The following is a 19,357-nucleotide window of genomic DNA, read 5'->3' as shown; positions in this document are numbered from 1 at the left end:
AATTATACACTAAAAATGTTATGAGTGTAGTCTTTGGGGTTTTGAGTTTAAACTCCCCTCAAGTGGAGTTTGAAGCTAATAAGTACCTCTTCAATATAAATAAAAGAAAATTGCTCACTCTAAAATCTATGAGCGTAGTCAAAGGGGTTTTGAGTTTAAACCCCCCGCCATCTTCAGTGTAAAAAAAAAAAGCAAATTACGCACTCAAAATGCTATGAGCGTTGCCGAAAGGGGTTTTGAGTTTAAACCCCCATTCAGAGGGGTTTGGTGCTAAAAATACATCTTCAATATAAAAAAAAGCAAATTACAGACTAAAATTATTTGAGCGTAGCCAAGCCAATCGGGGGTTTTGAGTTTCTTCTTTTTTTTAAAGTTTAAAACCCCTCCAGATGGTTTTGAGTCTAAGATCCCCCTACAGAGCATTTTGAGGTGAAAAACCCCCAACAGAAGATTTTGACGATAAAACTTCTCTTTTCGATATAAAATCTAAAGCAAACTACAGTCACTTAATTCCAAGAGCGTATTCAAGAGAGGTTACACATTTTTACCAGTGGCAGGGCTCCATTAATAAACTGCAGTGAATAGTCATCTACCGAAATCGAAAAACACTAAATATAGCTCAACAAAGATGGCTAAGACAGATTTCAGGAGTCAGTTATAGAGATCGGATCTAAATTAAGGAAATTCTATGCCGAAAGGGAGTCGACCCCTTAGTAAGATTGTGAAAGAACGACGCATGAGGTTTGCGGGACATGTTCTCCAACAAAATGAATTACGCATAAGAAGAGTTGCAATGATATCCTAGTACAACTTGACGCCACTCATTCATGGAGGTCCTCATGGTAGGTGGGAAGAGGCTTCAGACATTACCAGTGACAGATTTTTATGGAAACTGCTTGACGTCAAATGCTCCGAACGGCGTGGGAGGGTCTAAGTCAGTAAGAATAGCACATTAGGTTTTTGAAATAAAACTTTTTAATAGCATTAAAATGGACGGTAGATACCTCAGAATATGCATTTTGTTGGCTTTCAATACCAGAAATAGTGCTTGGCGGCGGGGCTTCGCCCCGCGCTGGGGAGCTACTGGCGCTCCCCCAGAACCCCTTGCTAGTAATGGCGGGGAGTCCACAATTTTATGGAAACAGCTTGACTTCAAATGCGCCGAACGACGAGGGAGGGTCTAAGTCAGTAAGAATAGCACATTAGGTTTTTTAAATAGAACTTTTTAATAGCAGGAAAATGCACTGTAGATACCTCAGAATATGCATTTTGTTGGTTTTCAATATAAGAAATAGTGCTTGGCGGCGGGGCTTCATAGCGCTCCCCCAGACCCCTTTGCTAGTAACGTCGGGAAATCTACAATTTTTTCACTAACTCATGGAAGAACCTACTCTAGGGCACAATAAACGTCGGGGGGGGGGGGGGAGTCGGGGGGGGGGAGAAAAAAATTCACCCCCCCCTGAAAAAAAATCCTGGCTACGCCCATGTATATATATATATATATATATATATTGTTGTAACCCTGCCTTGTACCAGTGCTTGAGAGGCGCACTAGCGCACTGTTGAAAGTAAACAGGAAGACACTAGAAGAGAACAGTACATCAGGGATTGTGAAGAGTCTGAATGTTTGGGAAACTAAGAAGCCAGCTTTTGGTGCTGCCTGAAGGTTCTAGAAGGGACCTGGAGCCAGACGGGGAAGGCTGTCGTTGGTCCACATTCGGGTTGCTGTGTAAAGGACTGGTAAATTAGTAGCAAGACTCTGAAGAAGCTGGAGGATGTTATGTGTTTGTCCTAGTGAATAAACACAACTATTTATTTCCTGTTCAACTGTGTTGAGTTGTGTGCCTTTACGTTGAGTGCCTACCCAAGAGTTGCAACAATATATATATGTTGTGACACCGTTGCTGTGTGTGGTCAACCGTGACACACGGTCAAATGTTGAGTATTGGAGAGTTAGGGGACTTGCGGGAAGTGACGAGTGTGTAAACAAGAAGAGAGGAAGTCAGCTAGTGGAGTTGGTTATTTGTAGATAATGTTAGCCTTGTAATTATGATATGTTTGAATGCTGCACAATAGAAGGCAGTTTATACTTAAAAGGACTTGTTTCTTCACATATCTATCTATCTATCTATCTATCTATCTATCTATATATATATATATATATAGGCCTATATATATATATATATATATATATATATATATATATATATATTATCTATCTATCTACTTTCTATCTATCTATCTATCTATCTATCTATCTATCTATCTATCTATCTATCTATCTATCTATCCATTTATCTGTCCATCTATCTATCTATCTATCTATCTATCTATCTATCTATCTATCTATCTATCTATCCATTTATCTATCCATCTATCTATCTATCTATCTATCTATCTATCTATCTATCTATCTATCTATCTATCTATCCATTTATCTATCCATCTATCTATCTATCTATCTATCTATCTATCTATCTATCTATCTATCTATCTATCTATCTATCTATCTATCTATCTATCTATCTATCTATCCATTTATCTATCCATCTATCTATCTATCTATCTATCTATCTATCTATCTATCTATCTATCTATCTATGTCTATCTATCTATCTATCTATCCATTTATCTATCCATCTATCTATCTATCTATTTCTCTCTCTCTGAAGTGTGCAATACTGAGATCCTTGCGCGAAAAGGTATTCCCAGCATATTTACAGCCTCAAACAACGCCGCTTGCGCTGGCTTGGATATATTCGCCGGATGGAAGATAATCGCATCCCGAAAGTCATCCTCTATGGACAACTCGCGTTTGGCTCAAGAAAAACTGGTCGCCCCCACCTCCGTTACATAGATAAAAAAACGGGACCTCAAATCAGTGAACATCAATACTGATCATTTGGAAGACATAACTCTAGACCTCACCAGATGGAGTGAGACAGTGACCAAGAAAGCTATGGTCAGTGAAAGTACTTAGCTCAGTAAGAAAAACGTACAATACGAAAAATGGCCCGCTCCTCTACCCTAACAAAAGCCACCTTAACCTGCGCTATTTGGGAGTGTCTCTCGAAAATAGAGCTCCACAGCCACATGAGGAAGTGTGCGAGATAAACCATAGTCGTTCTACGACTGAATGAGGCCAACATATATATCTCTTTATCTCTCTCTAAATATATATATATATATATATATATATATATATATTATAAAATAGAATGTGAGGTGTATGTATGTATGTATGTATGTATGTGACTTAAAGACATCAAAAACCGCTTGACCAATCTTTATAAAACTAGGCAGAAATGTTCCTTGGGTACTAACTTAAACCGTAGTGTATGTATTGTAGCCCTAAATCAAACTTAAGACCCTAAAAAAAAAATAAAGTTGTCCGACTCTATTACAGCTATAGTATTTTATGGATCTAGGCCATGTCTACAATGTTGACATAAAAAAAGATCGAGAGAATTTAGACCTAAATCTAATTTTAAGAAATACACTTTGCGCAGATAATTTTTTACTTTGACACATGACAATACAAAATAAGCTCCATTGATTTCATTATATAACAAGGTTACAAAAGACAGTTTGTGTAGAAACACAAACTCAAAATCGGCCCACGAAGAGGTCCACCCAGGCAGGCTTCAATATTTTCAAAAGAACATCCAAATAAAATGAGAGATAAGAATGGAGAAAGAAGGTTAACAGATCTTGTGTAGTGCCCCAACGGTCCCGCAGATCAAAGCATAGGTGTAAGTCAGAGGTGGGCAACCTTTTTCTACCGAGGGCCGCATTAAAAAAACGTGGGGACTGGCGGGCCGCATACATTTTTTTACTCCCAATTGAGGAATTATAACAACAGTTAGCAATTTCTTAAACTAATTTTACGATTAACTTTTTAAATTTTGTTATTGTCTTTTTACATCACAACATTTCACCACAAATGTACAATTGTACTTAATGTGAAGCATTTAACTGTTTACATCCGTGCATAATGTTCTGTAACTGTAGAACTAGCTTACTAGTTGTTTTGTTCTCGCGACTGCTGTCAAATTACAGTCAATGAGCATTGACCTGTTCTAACACTTCATAATTTTCAAACAAACGAAATGAAGCGTGTTCACAGATGAATTAGGTTCCGAATACTGTGAAAGCTTCGCAGCAAAGCTTTCTTAAATATGGGAAACTTCTGTGGAAGAACTCACTGGAATTTCTCTTTAAGGTCATATTTTGCTTGGAGGTATGTCATCTGGAGCTAAATAATTAAATGGTGAGCTAATGGTATTAAATACTAGCTCCAAGTTCTTGACGTCTCAAAATTTGCTTTCAAATTCCACAATCCACAAGGAATCCAAATTGGTCTTCTAATTTCATCCATTTCACTAGAAATAGTTTCACCTTTCAGCTAAGGAAAATGATAAGACCTGATTTCACTCGCTGGCTCGAGAAGTAGAATAACTTTGTTTGAAAAGATTTAAGATGCACATTTGGAAACAAAACATTGCAATGTCTCCAATGATAAACATGAAGTCTGTCTTCAACTCTTCGTTAGAAATATTAGTAACAAGGTCACAATCAATGTCCTTCAATGAACCTAACTATTTCGTCCTTGAGATTCCATATTCTTCTAGGCCAGTGGATTCTACTGTGTAACCGAACATCGGAATGTTTTGTTCCAAATCTCCAAGTACTTCTCGGAAGTGCCAGCCATGGCCGGCAGATAATTGGAGGTCCTTGGCAAAGTGAATTTGGTGGCCTCAAAAAAAAAAAAAAAAGCGACAACAGTAAAACTATTCAATTTATTAAAAACCTATTGTACTTCAACAATAACATTGAGGACAAGTTTCGATATTTCTTCTCTAAAATAATACAACATGAGTTAGTGCAAGGCCCTCACCAATTGGGTACCCTAAGCAGTTTGTCTATGCCTAAGGCTGGCCCTGTGCCAATAATAAGATCATTGAGAAATCAATTCCAACTATATATTTGATATTCAATGCTTTATTTTGTTAAAAGCCTGTTTTTCTTAGTCAAAGCACGAGCTCCATTAGTTGTTACATTTTGTTTTCTTGTAGAAGCTGACCCAACACTTTCAACACAGTTTTTGATAGAATTGAATAAAGACTGGCTTGTGTTTGTCTTTGACTGAATGTTTCGAAATATTGCCATTTTAAATAATCTTCGTTTACTTTTAAACTTTTTAGAATGACGTTTAAAGACAATGTTTATTTAGCTTTTTCATGATAAGTGATAAGAATCAAAAGTTTCAATAATTTCTAGATCTATAGATATTTACAATTATTTATTTAAATATATTTGCATTTTTATATGTGTTATGTGTGGGAACACCTGATTTCTTTAGGCGTCGGCGGGCCGCATAAAACACTTCAGCGGGCCGCATTTGGCCCGCGTGCCGTAATTAGCCCACCCCTGGTGTAAGTGAATGTAAAATTAGATGTGAACCTGGCCTAACTAGTTCCCCTTTAAGGCCTTGTGGCCTATAGGGCAGATGATGTAAAGTTCATCTGTTTTTGTGGCCTACGGTTAGCGAGGGTGTCATGTAGCCAGCACAACGACCAACCGCCTATACTTTTCCCCAACTAATGTCAGGTACCCATTAGAGCTAAGTGGACTCAGAGGCGCCCAAAGATTTCAAAGTTGAAAATCCCAGTCTTCACCAGGACTCGAAACCGGGACCCCCGATTTGGAAGCCAAGCGCTTAACCGCTCAGCCACCGCGCCTTCCCTGGCCTAACTGATGTCTTATAATTGATCTAATTGTTGAAAAGGCTCAATCTCTTTTACGAATCCTCAAAAAAAAAATATTAAAAAAAGATGTCCGCAATAATAAAAATGTTCAGAAAAATGGAGTTTATAAGATTGCTATTCAACTTAAATTGGGTCCAACTTATAATGCATACTAATTAGCTTTTTCTCTTTAAAAAACAGCTTGCATAACTGATTTTAAAAATTAGATTTTTCGCTATAAGAAAAAAAAAGTAGCCGTTGCATCAGAACTTTGAATGGTCTAAAATATTGTGATGTCGGATTTTCAATATCTTTTCTAGTTTACGAGATCTAAACGGGACAGACGGACAGACGGACAGACATTTCACACAAAAATAATAGCGTCTTTTCCCCTTTCGGAGGTCAGCTAATAAAATTAAACTTTTAATTTTGTGTTTCAAAAGCAATTTTTACATAAATAACTTCCTGATATCTGTGACTACAGATTTCCTGGCGAACATTCTTTCATTAGACATTACCAATTGGTTACACATTAACACATCTCTCTACTGAGTCTATTCCTAGGTCTAGGTCTAAAACTCTTATTGATCTCTAAGATGATAAAACTTCTTTTCGCAAAGATAGTTTTGTGCTTTAACACATAAACATACTAATTATTGTCCATTCATTTGATATTTTAATCAATTTAACATTCAAATTTGTTTTTCTTAAGCATTTAAATACATTCGTTCGCTGTTCGCTAAAGTTGCGTAGTCGTGTTGAGATAGGCCTATATTCATTCATGAAAAAAGGTCACGCATGCGCAACACAGAATGAACTCTATAAAAGCCAATTTTTAACTCAAGATTAGTGTTGATTTAGATCTATGTCTACCTCAAGATCTACTTTATACTGTAACACACGAACATACAAAATGAAGACTATTCATCTCAAATTTTAATCAAATATATGTAGGCCTACAAGCAAATGTTTTAATTTGAACAAATGGATTTAAGCCTATTAGCTATTTTGATTTGATAGCTTCATTCACCCTATTTTTATATTGACACATTCGCTTTACTTATTACATTATTATTTCGTTTAATTGTTTACAAAACATTCTCAGCGACTATATCGACAGTAATGCGCAAATAAAGACCCGCGGGTCGCGGATAACATATGTCTAGTATATATATATATTACTTTACTTATTACATTATTATTTCGTTTAATTGTTTACAAAACATTCTCAGCGACTATATCGACAGTAATGCTCAAATAAAGACCCGCGGGTCGCGGATAACATATGTCTAGTATATATATATACTAAACGACAAATACAGTGGTCCCCAAGGAGTTCAAGCCACTCTGCCGCCAAATGCTGAAAAATTTATAGTTACGCCCTTGACTTTTTCTACTACTTTTTTTTTGTTTTATTTATCAATAATTAGTTATTAAAAGTAAAAAAGAAAACAAAATCGTTCTCGCAAAATGTTATCAGTAATATCAGCTTTATACAAGAAGTACTCTCATTAAAAAATATGTTACTAGATTTAAATATAAATAGTGAACACACTATTTTAGATATTATGTAATTATATTTAAAAAATGTGTTTTATAGAGTGCATTCCAGGGTCCTGGGGATTAGCCTGTAAAAATGCTTGCCCATCGCCTTGCAGTACATCTTGTCATGTTGATAATGGAAACTGTAGTACTATGTGTATAGGTTACAAGAATCCTCCTTTGTGCTCTGTCGGTAAGTCAAATGTGTATTTATGGTAAAGTAAATATGCATTAAATTTATATTTAACTAAGTAGTACCAAGGTGCCCAACCCTCACTCGTTTTATTATTATGTATTTAGTGCTCGCTAGAATGTGATAGTAATTAACCCAATTAAATGCATTTTATTTATTTATTTTTTTTCTAATTATTACTGTTTTGTAAAATGTATTATTAAGTGCGTTATGAAGAAACATCTTCAAGTTCTTCTTAAAAACATTTAATTAATAAACATAAATAACATAAATCAATGTCTCCCAAACTGTGTTCTGCGGAACTCTAGTGTTCCGTGCGGCTTGAATAGGTTTAACCATCAACATTGGGAAGACTGTCAAAACTTGAAGCTTCATTGACGTGATATAAGACCATCATCCTAAAGTGATATAGTTCTTAATGAGCAGCAAAATTAACGCTGTCCAATAACATTGATTTTGCAGAAGCCTGTCAACCCATTCACTGTTCCGATCCATTTAAAATGCTAAGACATTAGACAGTAAATGTGATCCATAATTTATTCATCCTTTACCAAAAGACGTTTATCTTCATTTTGCTTTTGTTGCATGCGTGGAGATTATAATCATGAAAAAGGATTAATAAGAGAGTTAAATCATCATCTGACTGTTAGATACATTTGTACGAGTGCCGTAGATTAACAGAGGTATTTTGAAGAACTAATTACAGGAAAACTTCAACTTCGCTGCTGTGGGCACTAAATATGGACTATCTTGAGCTTGCTACTGAATAACACACTTTTTCATCGATTACAATACGAACAGTTTATTTGACGTTAAGCCTATCTGGATTGCATTTCATTGTTATAAAGCAGCGTCAAATTAAAGCCATCGCACCTTCGAACAGTTCAGTGTAGTATCTACTTAAGCCTGGATAAACTAACAAAAATGATTTCGTGAAAAATAGTGTTGTGTACAACGCTTGCATAGAGAGCACTCTTCTTTATGATAGTGAGAGCTAGTCAATAAACAAGAGCATAGATTAATTGTTTTACTTGAGCTACCTGACACGCAAATGTTCTTCTCCTAGAGGGATCTTTTCGTTAATCAGGAAGTTTTGAAATTGGCCAATACACACAGTATATATCATTCGACGCTGTTTTTTTTTAATTTAAATTCAATCATATAGGATCCTCAATTAGTTATGGTATTATTAGATCTTTTGGGATCAACGCAACCAAAGATCTAAGCTTGGAAATATATATAATTAAATTTACAATTATTACACGAAAAATTACTTTAGTTCAAAATATGGAGACATTTAATGAACCAAATGAAAATCAAGTAAGGGACAACAATGGTGAAGGAGATACAATCTATCTAAATCAGTTATCTAAATATTGATTAATGAGAGAGTTAAATCATCATCTGACTGTTAGATACATTTGTAAGAGTGCCGTAGACTATCAGAGGTATTTAACGTCCAAAGCAACAGGCTTGAACACAGACCAAACGTTGTCTGCCTGGCTGATTGGGGTAATCACATCAAGCTTCGGTCTCTTGTTATTTTATCTGTCTCTTTCTGTTTCTTAAGTCTGTACTCATTGTTGAGAAGGTCACTCTTACTGCTTAATGACAGATTTGCAAGCGGTACCATCTTCACTGGAATCGCCTTTGTAACTGCCTGTTTTGTCACAGCTTTGAAAAAATAGTTGTACAATATTCAACAATCGTTCAGCTCCTACACCTTTCGGCTCCCTTTGGTGGCACAACGTATCTACCTTCTTGTCCACACCTCTCAGCACGGACCTCGTCACATCCTTTATTGAGATTTACATTTGTTCAAACCTGGTACAGGTTTGCGCGTTGTACTTGTTCAATTCACAAATCTCGTCCGCAAGGCACTCTTCTTTTCTCACTTGCTCATTGTGATCGCTTCTCGCACATCTCCAATATGTTCTTGAATTCTGTTCTGGTCTGTTCTCGTTGTGATTACAGTGCGTTTAAGGCTTTTCCATATCTGGTTTGAGTTTACACAGATAGCTTACGTGTACGGATTTTCCTTTTTCTCACTTTGGTCGCATAACGTATCTACCATCTTGTCCACGGAGTCGTAGTTCAAAACTTCATATTTTTAGACATGAGATCTAATTGAAAAATGCTTTTTTACGCAGAAAAATGCAAATTATTAAGAGTAAGAAAAATACTTAAAAAAACAAAAATAAATATTGCTTATTTGTTTTACGGTAATACGATCGGTACTTTACAAAAAGAAGTTCACTTTTATAGTTAATGAAAGATTATCATGGAACCCCTACATTGATGAGATAAATAAAAATTAACAAAGCATAATGGTTTATTAAAAGACATTTTTAGAAATCAAACAAAAAAAAATCAAAATAAAATGCTACATGAGTAAGGTCAATATTAAAACTTGCGTCCTCTGTTTGGGACTTCTCAACTCAAGAAAACATGAAGCAATTACAACAGACGCAAAAACAAAAGCGTGCTGAGAATAGTAACACACTATTACTCTCATGATTTTCCTACATCTGCCTGAAAAACCAAGGACGTAGTTATCTTTTCTTTGAAGGAACACTGTAATTTACAAGATAAGAAGATAGGAAAATATGATAAAAACAGTTCTTAGATCTAGAAGCATACATATTTGTTGAATGATGAAAATTTTTACTAAATAAGTAAAAAATAGTATAATATTACTTACTTATTATTTCTTTTTTGATAAATAGTCATATATTTTAGTTTGAGAAAATCAGTCGTGTGGAATTTAAAAGCTTAATTACAAATGAAGTGTGAATAGTTTATCACATCTTATATTTAGCTTATAGTTTATGAAGCTAGCTTTACCATTTAATACTATGAAACGTATTTTAATTGTCCAAAAATATAGAAAACTGTTGTTTTTCCTTTTTTTAAACGAAGATTAAATTTTTTAATTTTTTTTTTTCAGAATGTGCCTCTAAGACTTGGGGTGTAAACTGTTTAAATAACTGCAACGAGTCTTGTCTGAACTCAGTTTGTGATAAAATAAATGGATTATGTCTTGATGGATGTTTGGGATATCAAGACTTTCCGTATTGCACTGAAAGTAAGAAATATGCATTTAGTAAATAATGTAATTAGATTAATTTATTTTTTGACGATGCTACTTTGTAAACGATTAGTCCGACGTCCATTTAGACTTGCGCTGAAATTAGGATTTTTAATTGAAGAGGAAGAGCACGATGCGCCCATTTTACTCCTTCGCCCTATAGCGCATCGTTTACGGAAACAAGATCGGGGGATCGGAATTTAGTGACTAATTTTTTGCTTTGATTTTGGTTAGGAGAGATATTAATACTAAACCATCACTTCCCCCAGCGCAGTAAAAGGGGTTTTGAGCTTAAAAACCCCTACCGAGGGGTTTTGCAGTTATATCCCCCTCTTCTATAAAACAAAACAAACACGAAATAATGTAAACGACTATTCCCAAATTTTAAGACCATAGCTGAAAAGAGGGGGGGGGGTATTTTCAAACCCCATCCGAAATTTACGATAAAACGATAAAATCTCAATATAAGACTATCCATACATCAGTCACCAGATTTTTTTAGCGTCGCCAAGAGGAATTTTGTGTTTCAAACCCCCCTCAAGCGGGGTTTGCAGCTATAAAACACCTATTCAATACAAAAAAAGCAAATTACACACTCAAAATTCTATGAGCGTAGCCAAAAGGGTTTTGAGTTTAAACCTCCTTTCAGCGGGGTTTGATGCTAAAAAATACCTCTTCAATATAAAAAAAAACAAATTACACACTCACAGTTCTATGAGCGTAGCCAAGCCAAGGGAGGTTTTGAGTTTAAACCCCCCTCCTCCAGAGGGCTTTTTTTAAAGTTTAAAACCCCTCCAGATGATTTTGAGTTTAAAATCCCCCTACAGGGAATTTTGAGGTTGAAAACTTCTCTCTTCAATATTATTCTAAAGCAAACTTCAGAGATTTTTTTAGTTTAACCCCCCCCCCCCCAACAGATGACTTCGACAATAAAACTTCTCTTTTCGATATAAAATCTAAAGCAAACTACAATCACCAAATTCCAAGATGTTACACATTTCTACCAGTGACTGGGCTCCATTAATAAATTGCAGTGAGTTTGCTGAAATCGAAGGAACACTAAATGTGGCTCATCAAAGATGGCTGAGACGGATTTTAGGAGTCAGTTATAAAGAACGGGTCTCAATCAAGGAAATCCTATGCCGAACTAATAGTCGACCCCTTAATAATGTTATGACAGAGCGTCGCATGAGGTTTGAGGGACATATTCTCCGACAAAATGAATTGCGCATAATAAGAGTTGCGATGACATCAAGGCCATTATGAGGAAAGCGCAGACAGGGAAATCCTAGTATAAATTGGCGCCACACTTTCATGGAGGACCTGAGAGCAGGTGGGAAAAGGCTTCAGACAATGCCAGTAACAGAATTGAAGCTGGCGCTCAATGAGCCGAACGGCGCCTGAGGATCTAATCAAGTAAGAATAGCAGAGAAGAATATGAATTTTGTTGGCTTTCAATACCGGAAATAGTGTTTGACTGCGGGGGAGCTCTCAGCGCTCCTCTAGACTCCCTAGCTGGCAAGATGTGGAGTCTACAATTGTCCCACTAATTCCAGTAATAACCTATTCCAGGGTACAATAAACGTCTTCCGAAAGAGAGATAGGTCACAATGTAATAAAGATTAATTACGTACTTACACATATATACATTGCTTTTTTGTAAAAAAAAAAATAGGTGCCGTTACTCAGTTATTGGACTGCCTAACTTTTAACTGCTAATAAATTAATAATAAACGTCGATAAAACGCAATAAAATTAAAATTTTTCCCCACATTGAAAAAGGTGACGCTACGCCGTACAGGTGTGTACCGTCACAAAAAAGCACTGCTTTATATATATATGGCGGTGGGGGGGGGGGGAGAAAAAAATTTTTAAAGTGAGGAGATCAAAGTTACATTTAAAAACAGTTATATGGCTATTATAATTACGATATTTTTCTAAATTTTTCAAGCACATTTTTTTTTTTTCAAAGTTAATCATGAAATCATTTTTTTTTTGTTTCAATCAGTGTTTTTTTTTTTATGTCTATTTAGCCTGTAAGAAAACGTATGGTGTAAACTGTTCCAGCGCATGTCCCAGTGAATGTGAAAAAAATACTTGCGATTCTAAAACAGGGGAATGTTTAAATTGCAAGCCTGGCTTCAAAGGATATTATTGTAACGAAAGTGAGTAAATCTACAAAATTAATATTACAAACACTATAGTGTGGTTATTTAACTCTCCTTTTTTAAAATATATTTTACGAAAAAAAAAAGTAAAGAACCTCTTTCAGACTTACAATCTATAAGCAAGATGATGTAAAGGTCATCTGTTTCTGTGATCAGCGATTAATAATAATGATAATCTTTATTATCCATATTGAAATGTGTTTTACTATTTGTGCATAACAAGGGTGTTATGTCATAAGCACAGCTACAAAGCGTCTTTACTTACTTCAAGTAATGTCAACTAATGTCAGCCACCGTTTAGAGACACGAACCTCTGACCTTTAAATTTAAAGTTGGAAGCTCTATCGACTGAGATGAATAATTTTTTTCTTCAACGGCAAGTGGGTGAATTATAAATATAATATATCTTACCCACCCCTCTTTTTTTTGGTTCGACAACTATTAAGTCTATCTAGATTAGAAAAGGTTACCTTCCATTTTTAGTGACCACTATAGCTCACAACGATACTGGACTTTAATGCCCCGACTCCCCCCCCTGCCCTGCTTCCTCATGGCGCAGGTGGGGATCTTAGAGAAAGGATACAGCCCATGATAAAAAAGATACCATTGATCGTGTAAGATTCCGCAGGGCTAGTGTTGCTGGTCAAACTTCGTGATATCAAGAGCCAGCTAAATAGAGGGAACTTTCCTCGAGTCTCAATTGTAAGGTAAACTGTATCACTTCGATTTCTTCAACTGCAACTGGGAGAATTATAATATAGATTATAAATTAATCTCTAATCATTCCCCCAACCTACCACTTCTCTCCCTTTCTCACCGCCATTTTTAAGCTTACTGGCTTCTGAATTTCCACAGTCTAAGAGATGGAGAACCTATCTCCTCTTATTGATTCCTACTTTCCTTCCTTATATTGATTATATTGATACTGATTCAGATAAGTAAACTGCTAATCATTATTCATTATATTTTATTTGAACTATTTAATGTTCATGTGTACATATTCGTTAATCATATATAGAAAATGTAAGCATTTTGTTTCGCATCTTATATCAAATTTTTAATCGATTCAGTGGCCAATGTGTTTGCATAGAACAAAATCTAGACTAGATTTGTGCTATTATTCACACACACAATTTAGCTCTGAATAGACGAATCTCTTAAAACATTTAACACACACCCTTACTTCAATTTAATTTCTTGGCAAGGGATTATTCTAACATTTATTTAACCTAGTTTTGATGTTACCCAGAAGTGCTAGAAGAACTCAAGAAACTTTTACTTATGGGAATACTATCATTTTTAGATGTAGATCCTCCTAGATCTAGTAAATAATATTTTGTCCTAAATTTTTAGTGGGATATATTTTTCTTGTAGAATGTAATGTGAATAGTTAATGAACACCTTGTCCATGTGTTTATTATTGTTGTGCTTCTGTTAATCAGATTGACGCTTATTTACTTTTTTTTATCTTACTACTGTCCGAACAGATTTCCTCTCCCTAGTAAATGTACCACACAGCTTTTCTTTATTTTAGTTTGGAGACTTTGAGCCATGAAAATTAATATATACAAGTTTTAATGATGTTGAGCGTCATTTAATGTTTATTCACCCTCCCCTACTTTTTATGTCATTTTTAAATATTAACAGTGTTGTTATTCACTGTGATTAGATACAATTCACTTCTGTGCGCTACCCTGTCAATATGTCATCATATCAGCTAATTTGAATAACTCACTTATATTTGTTATACAATTTGAAACTGTTCTTTTTGTTTATATAATCATCTTCCTCATTCGGAGATGTTAATTCGCTAGCTTCATTGACATTCATTTATCTTGTACAAATATTGTTAAAATTGCTTTTGTAATTGCATACAATTTGCATACAAAGCAGCTAGAGGAACTGATGATGCCATTCTATTGCTTTTGGACCAGCTTTATAAGCATCTCGATATACCCAAAACATATGCACGAGTCCTCTTCGTAGATTTCTCCTCGGCCTTCAATACCATACAGCCACATCTAATGATAAACAAACTGAGTAACTTAAATGTAAGCCCTTACTTACAAGCATGGGTTCTAAACTTTTTAACCCAACGGCCCCAGTATGTTAAAGTCAACAACACCAAATCGTCAACTCGAGTACTATGTAAGGGTGCTCCACAAGGTTGTGTACTTTCTCCTGTACTATACACTCTTTACACTAATGACATAAGAAGCATCTATGACTCAGTTAAACTCATTAAATTCGCTGATGATACTGCCATAGTCGGTCTTATTTCAGGAGACGAAACTCAGTATCGAAGATCGATAGAAGAGTTTACAAACTGGTGCACCGAAAACTTTCTAGAAATGAATGTAACAAAAACTAAAGAACTTATAATAGATTTTAGAAAGAAAAAACAAACTATACTTGAACTGCAAATAGACACTACATCTATAGAACAAGTAAAGGCATATATATATCTAGGCGTTATCATCAACAACAAGCTTTCATGGGAAGACCACCTTGGAACTCTGACAAAGAAAACAGCCCAGCGACTCTTTTTTCTATACAAACTCAACAGTTTTAAATTAAACAAGAAGATCCTTGAGACATTTTACGGCGCGACTGTACAAAATCTGCTAACATACGGAATAAGTTGTTGGCAAGGCAACGCCTAATCTAAACTGTTGCAACGTCTAGAAAACATTATTAAAAAAGCATAAAAAATTACACTCACAACATTACCACATTTAAAGGAACTTTTTGAACAAACGTGCCTAAGGAAAATCGAAAAAATCTTGGAAGACAACGGCCACCCGCTCCATCAGAACTACGCCAGGTCGTCGCGAAGTGGGCGACTGCTGTCAATCAAAACAAGAACGGAGCGGTACAAAAACTCGTTCGTACCTCACTCGGTCAGACTCTATCACCGCCACTCATTGATCAGGGAACATGAAATGCACCAAGATAGCTGTGTGTAGTCGCTGAATGAACTCTTTATGTTGTCTGTTGTATTTATGTGTATTTTTCTGTTGTGTTGTCTTTATATGAGAAACGAGTCCTTGTAAGCACAACAAATTTCCGTAAGGATCAATAAAGCAGTCTAAGTCTTAGTCTTAGTATTTCCCCTGATAGAATGCCTGCCCGCCCCCCACCCCCAACATTTATCACTATTTTCAGCCCTACTTACTAATATCCCTTTAGGTTTCAGTGCAACAGCATACTGCGTACGCTAAAATCCTGTTGACCACTGCGGTGCACCCGCAGTCCTCTACTAGCTAGAGATGCGGTTTGCAGATGATTCAAAAAAACACCTGTTACAATTTCCTGACTCCAAGATTAACAAACCAGTCAATTAGGTCATTGCTGATCAGAGCACTTCCAATCATGATGATAACCAAAGTCAGTTCTTTTCGTTATATATACAATCACCCCTTGTAAATGTTCACACACCCTTTTTTTATGAAAAATATTTATACCTAATAAATATTTCGTAAATTTAACTTTTTAGTTTGTGGTGTTATTTGCTTGTGTTGTACTCTGTATCTGTATGTGTTTATTGTTTTTTGTCCAAATGTTAGCTTAATTAAAATCCACATTGAACCTCATGCAACTGCAAACACACTTAGAATACAACACTTGTAACAGATCATATGACAAATATATATTTTCTGTAAGATTATACTATAATCTTTATTCAAAATCGGAAGAAAAAAGCATCAAATTCGTTCAAAGTGTCTCTAAACTAGTCAGAAATTATTTCTCAAGAGTTTTATATATTGTGCTTTAATTTCTAATCATCTTTAAATTTCTCCAATACTTTCTCCAATAAGTAATATGAATCTTACATTAATCGTGTTATCTCATTTTCAACAGCATGTGACGATTTCACGTTTGGTAATAAATGCTTAGAAAGATGTTCGTCTACGTGTACAGACAAGAAGTGTAACTCTATAACGGGGACATGTTTTTCTTGCATGGATGGGTATATAGGTGCATTCTGCAAGCAAAGTAAGTGTAAATATTTCAAATTCATATAGGCCTAACACTTCATTGGTGATTTTTAAATAATGTATACCTTAAACTCATTAAAATAAAATTTAATGTATCTTATATTAAACTGTTGGTCCCTGATTCTTTCTATGTCGTTGTGCTTATCTATATCTATCTGTCTATCCATCTATCCATCCATCCATCCATCCATCCATCCATCCATCCATCTATCTATCTATCTATCTATCTATCTATCTATCTATCTATCTATCTATCTATCTATCTATCTATCTATCTTTATAGATCTTAGCATTCTTTATAGATAGATAGATAGATAGATAGATAGATAGATAGATAGATAGATAGATAGATAGATAGATAGATAGATAGATAGATAGATAGATAGATAGATAGATAGATAGATAGATAGATATAGATATATATACGAACAGTGCTTTTTTGTGACTGTACGATATATATTTATTTATTGATATATATTTCCTTGTATATATATATATATATATATATATATATATATATATATATATATATATAACTTATAGAATCAACTTTGAGTTTTATAAAGGCGCTCTATAGTTCTGGATTTCGTCTCTAAACAAATTTAGAAATCAATGTTATTTAATAAGTATTATTCTTTTGTTAGCTAAACATGTCATTCCTCTGAGTCACACCCAGCTATATATTTATTGAAATAACAATTAGGTCTGGAAAATTAACGTTGTTTTCTATAATTTCTAAAAACTTGCTATTAATCATAATTTTTTAGATTATTATAATAAAAACTTTGAACAGGTTGTGGAACTTCACTTTTTGGACAGAATTGTCAACATCGTTGTAGTAACTTATGTGTAGATAGTAAATGTAACTTTACTGATGGAGCATGCTATAACTGTACAAAAGGAATGTTTGGAAAATTTTGCAGTGGTAAATATCTTATTTTTACTATATATTTTACAATTTTTAAGTATTTACTATTATTTCTAATCGTATTTTTAATTGTATCAGAATAGTGTTAACCCTTTTTGCAGAAATAGGAATTGATACATCGAAAGAGATAACTAACCAAAACGTTTAAAAAAATATTTTATCAAATAAAAAAGATATTTTAAAGTTTAAGACTGACTTTTCAAAAAAAAAATCACATAAATGGAACAGACACAACATAAAGCTTTAAAAGTTCATTTAGTGACTGCGCACAGACATCTTGATATCTTTTTCACGTTTTCTGGTCAACGAGTAGCTCTGATACAGTCTGACCGAGTAAGGAACAAGCTAGTTTTTGTACCATTCAGTTCTGGGCTTGATTGACAGAAGTCGCCGACTTCGCAACGACTTGACCTAGTTATGATGGAGAGGGCGGCCCCTTACCTTTACCTTCCTCTACCCCTTAGTCTTTCTCAATTCCTCTCTGTCTTTTGCCTTGGATAGACCCTCTTCCAATTGCAGGCCTGTCCTTTCTTTTGTGTTGTCTTCCCATCGCTCTCTGTCTGACTCTTCCTCTTTTTCCTGGTACTGTTCCCTGAAAGAAGGTCTTTGCGAGCTCCAAAGACCTTGTAATAGGGCACTGAATTTTAGCTTGCGTTTTTTTTTTGGCGATAAATAGCAAGTCATCTTATCTTCTTAACTTATATAATACAGACGCTACTTCAAAAAAGAAGATGATTACGTCCTACGCGTCATGCATTCAGTCATGCATATAAACCAATGACTTAAATTCTGCCAAGTCACTGGTTTTCCTGGTTAGCTCAGGCAACCCATTCCATGCTCTAATAGCACTAAGGAAGAAGGCTTTCTAAATTTAGTAATTTTACTAAAGGTGTTACTCTAGTCAAATGTGAATTTTCGTTTGTTATGAATCTCACTGCTCTATTTTCTGTCTGTTCCAGTTTCTTAATGTTTTCTTCAGTTGAGGGGTCCCAAACGGAGTATACATATACTATTATTGGCCTAACCAAGGTTAAATAACATTTTAGTTTTCTGTTCTTATTTGATTTTTAGAAATATCTTTTAATAAACTCTAATGCTTTGTTTGATTTTTTTTTATAGTTTCATCAATATGGGGATTCCATGACAGTTTTTCATTTATTATAACACCTAGGTATAACTGACATTTTTCTGGGTGGAAAGACATGCTCCAATTTGATTCCCATTTCAGTAATTCATCTAATTGGTATTGTTAAAATTTCTGTATGTTTTGTTGTTTTTATTGTTCTATATATTATGCAATCGTCTGCGAATAATCTGACTTTTTTTCTGAACTGATGCAATTTGGTAAATCATATATGTAAATTAAAAATGGCAGTGGACAAAAGACTGTTCATTGAGTTACACCTGAGTTTACTGTTATTGGTGTTGATTTAAAGCCATTTATTATTACAGTTTGTTCTCTCCCTATCAGAAAATCTTTAAATCCACTGATGCAATGGACCATTAATGCCAAAATACTTAAATTTTTTAAGCTAACTATGGTGGAGAACTTTGTCAAAAGCTTTAAAAAAAATCAAGTAAGATTGTGGGGTCCAATCGCTCTAGTAACCCTGTTATGACAAAATAATGCAAATCACTTATATAGCTTTCAGTGCCGGTCCTAACTATTGCGTGTAGCGAAGTCATACAGTAT

At 34.8% G+C, this 19,357-nt stretch overlaps 1 protein-coding gene across 1 annotated transcript in view; it reads left to right on the top strand.

The window, feature by feature from the left end:
* The window catches only part of LOC106059782 (receptor-type tyrosine-protein phosphatase T-like), an 80,079-nt gene that overhangs the window by 28,730 nt on the left and 31,992 nt on the right, over positions 1-19,357 (top strand). Inside the window, exons 7-11 of the mRNA XM_056029044.1 lie at positions 7,348-7,482; positions 10,430-10,567; positions 12,604-12,735; positions 16,600-16,734; positions 17,530-17,661. Of these exons, the coding sequence (XP_055885019.1) occupies positions 7,348-7,482; positions 10,430-10,567; positions 12,604-12,735; positions 16,600-16,734; positions 17,530-17,661 (672 nt within the window). The remainder of the gene's footprint in view (positions 1-7,347; positions 7,483-10,429; positions 10,568-12,603; positions 12,736-16,599; positions 16,735-17,529; positions 17,662-19,357) is intronic.

Source organism: Biomphalaria glabrata, chromosome 5 (assembly GCF_947242115.1).
Source record: "Biomphalaria glabrata chromosome 5, xgBioGlab47.1, whole genome shotgun sequence".
NCBI classification, from domain to species: Eukaryota; Metazoa; Mollusca; class Gastropoda; family Planorbidae; genus Biomphalaria; species Biomphalaria glabrata.
The sequence above is the reverse complement of the archived record's forward strand: the minus strand, read 5'-3'. Positions and strand labels throughout refer to the sequence as shown.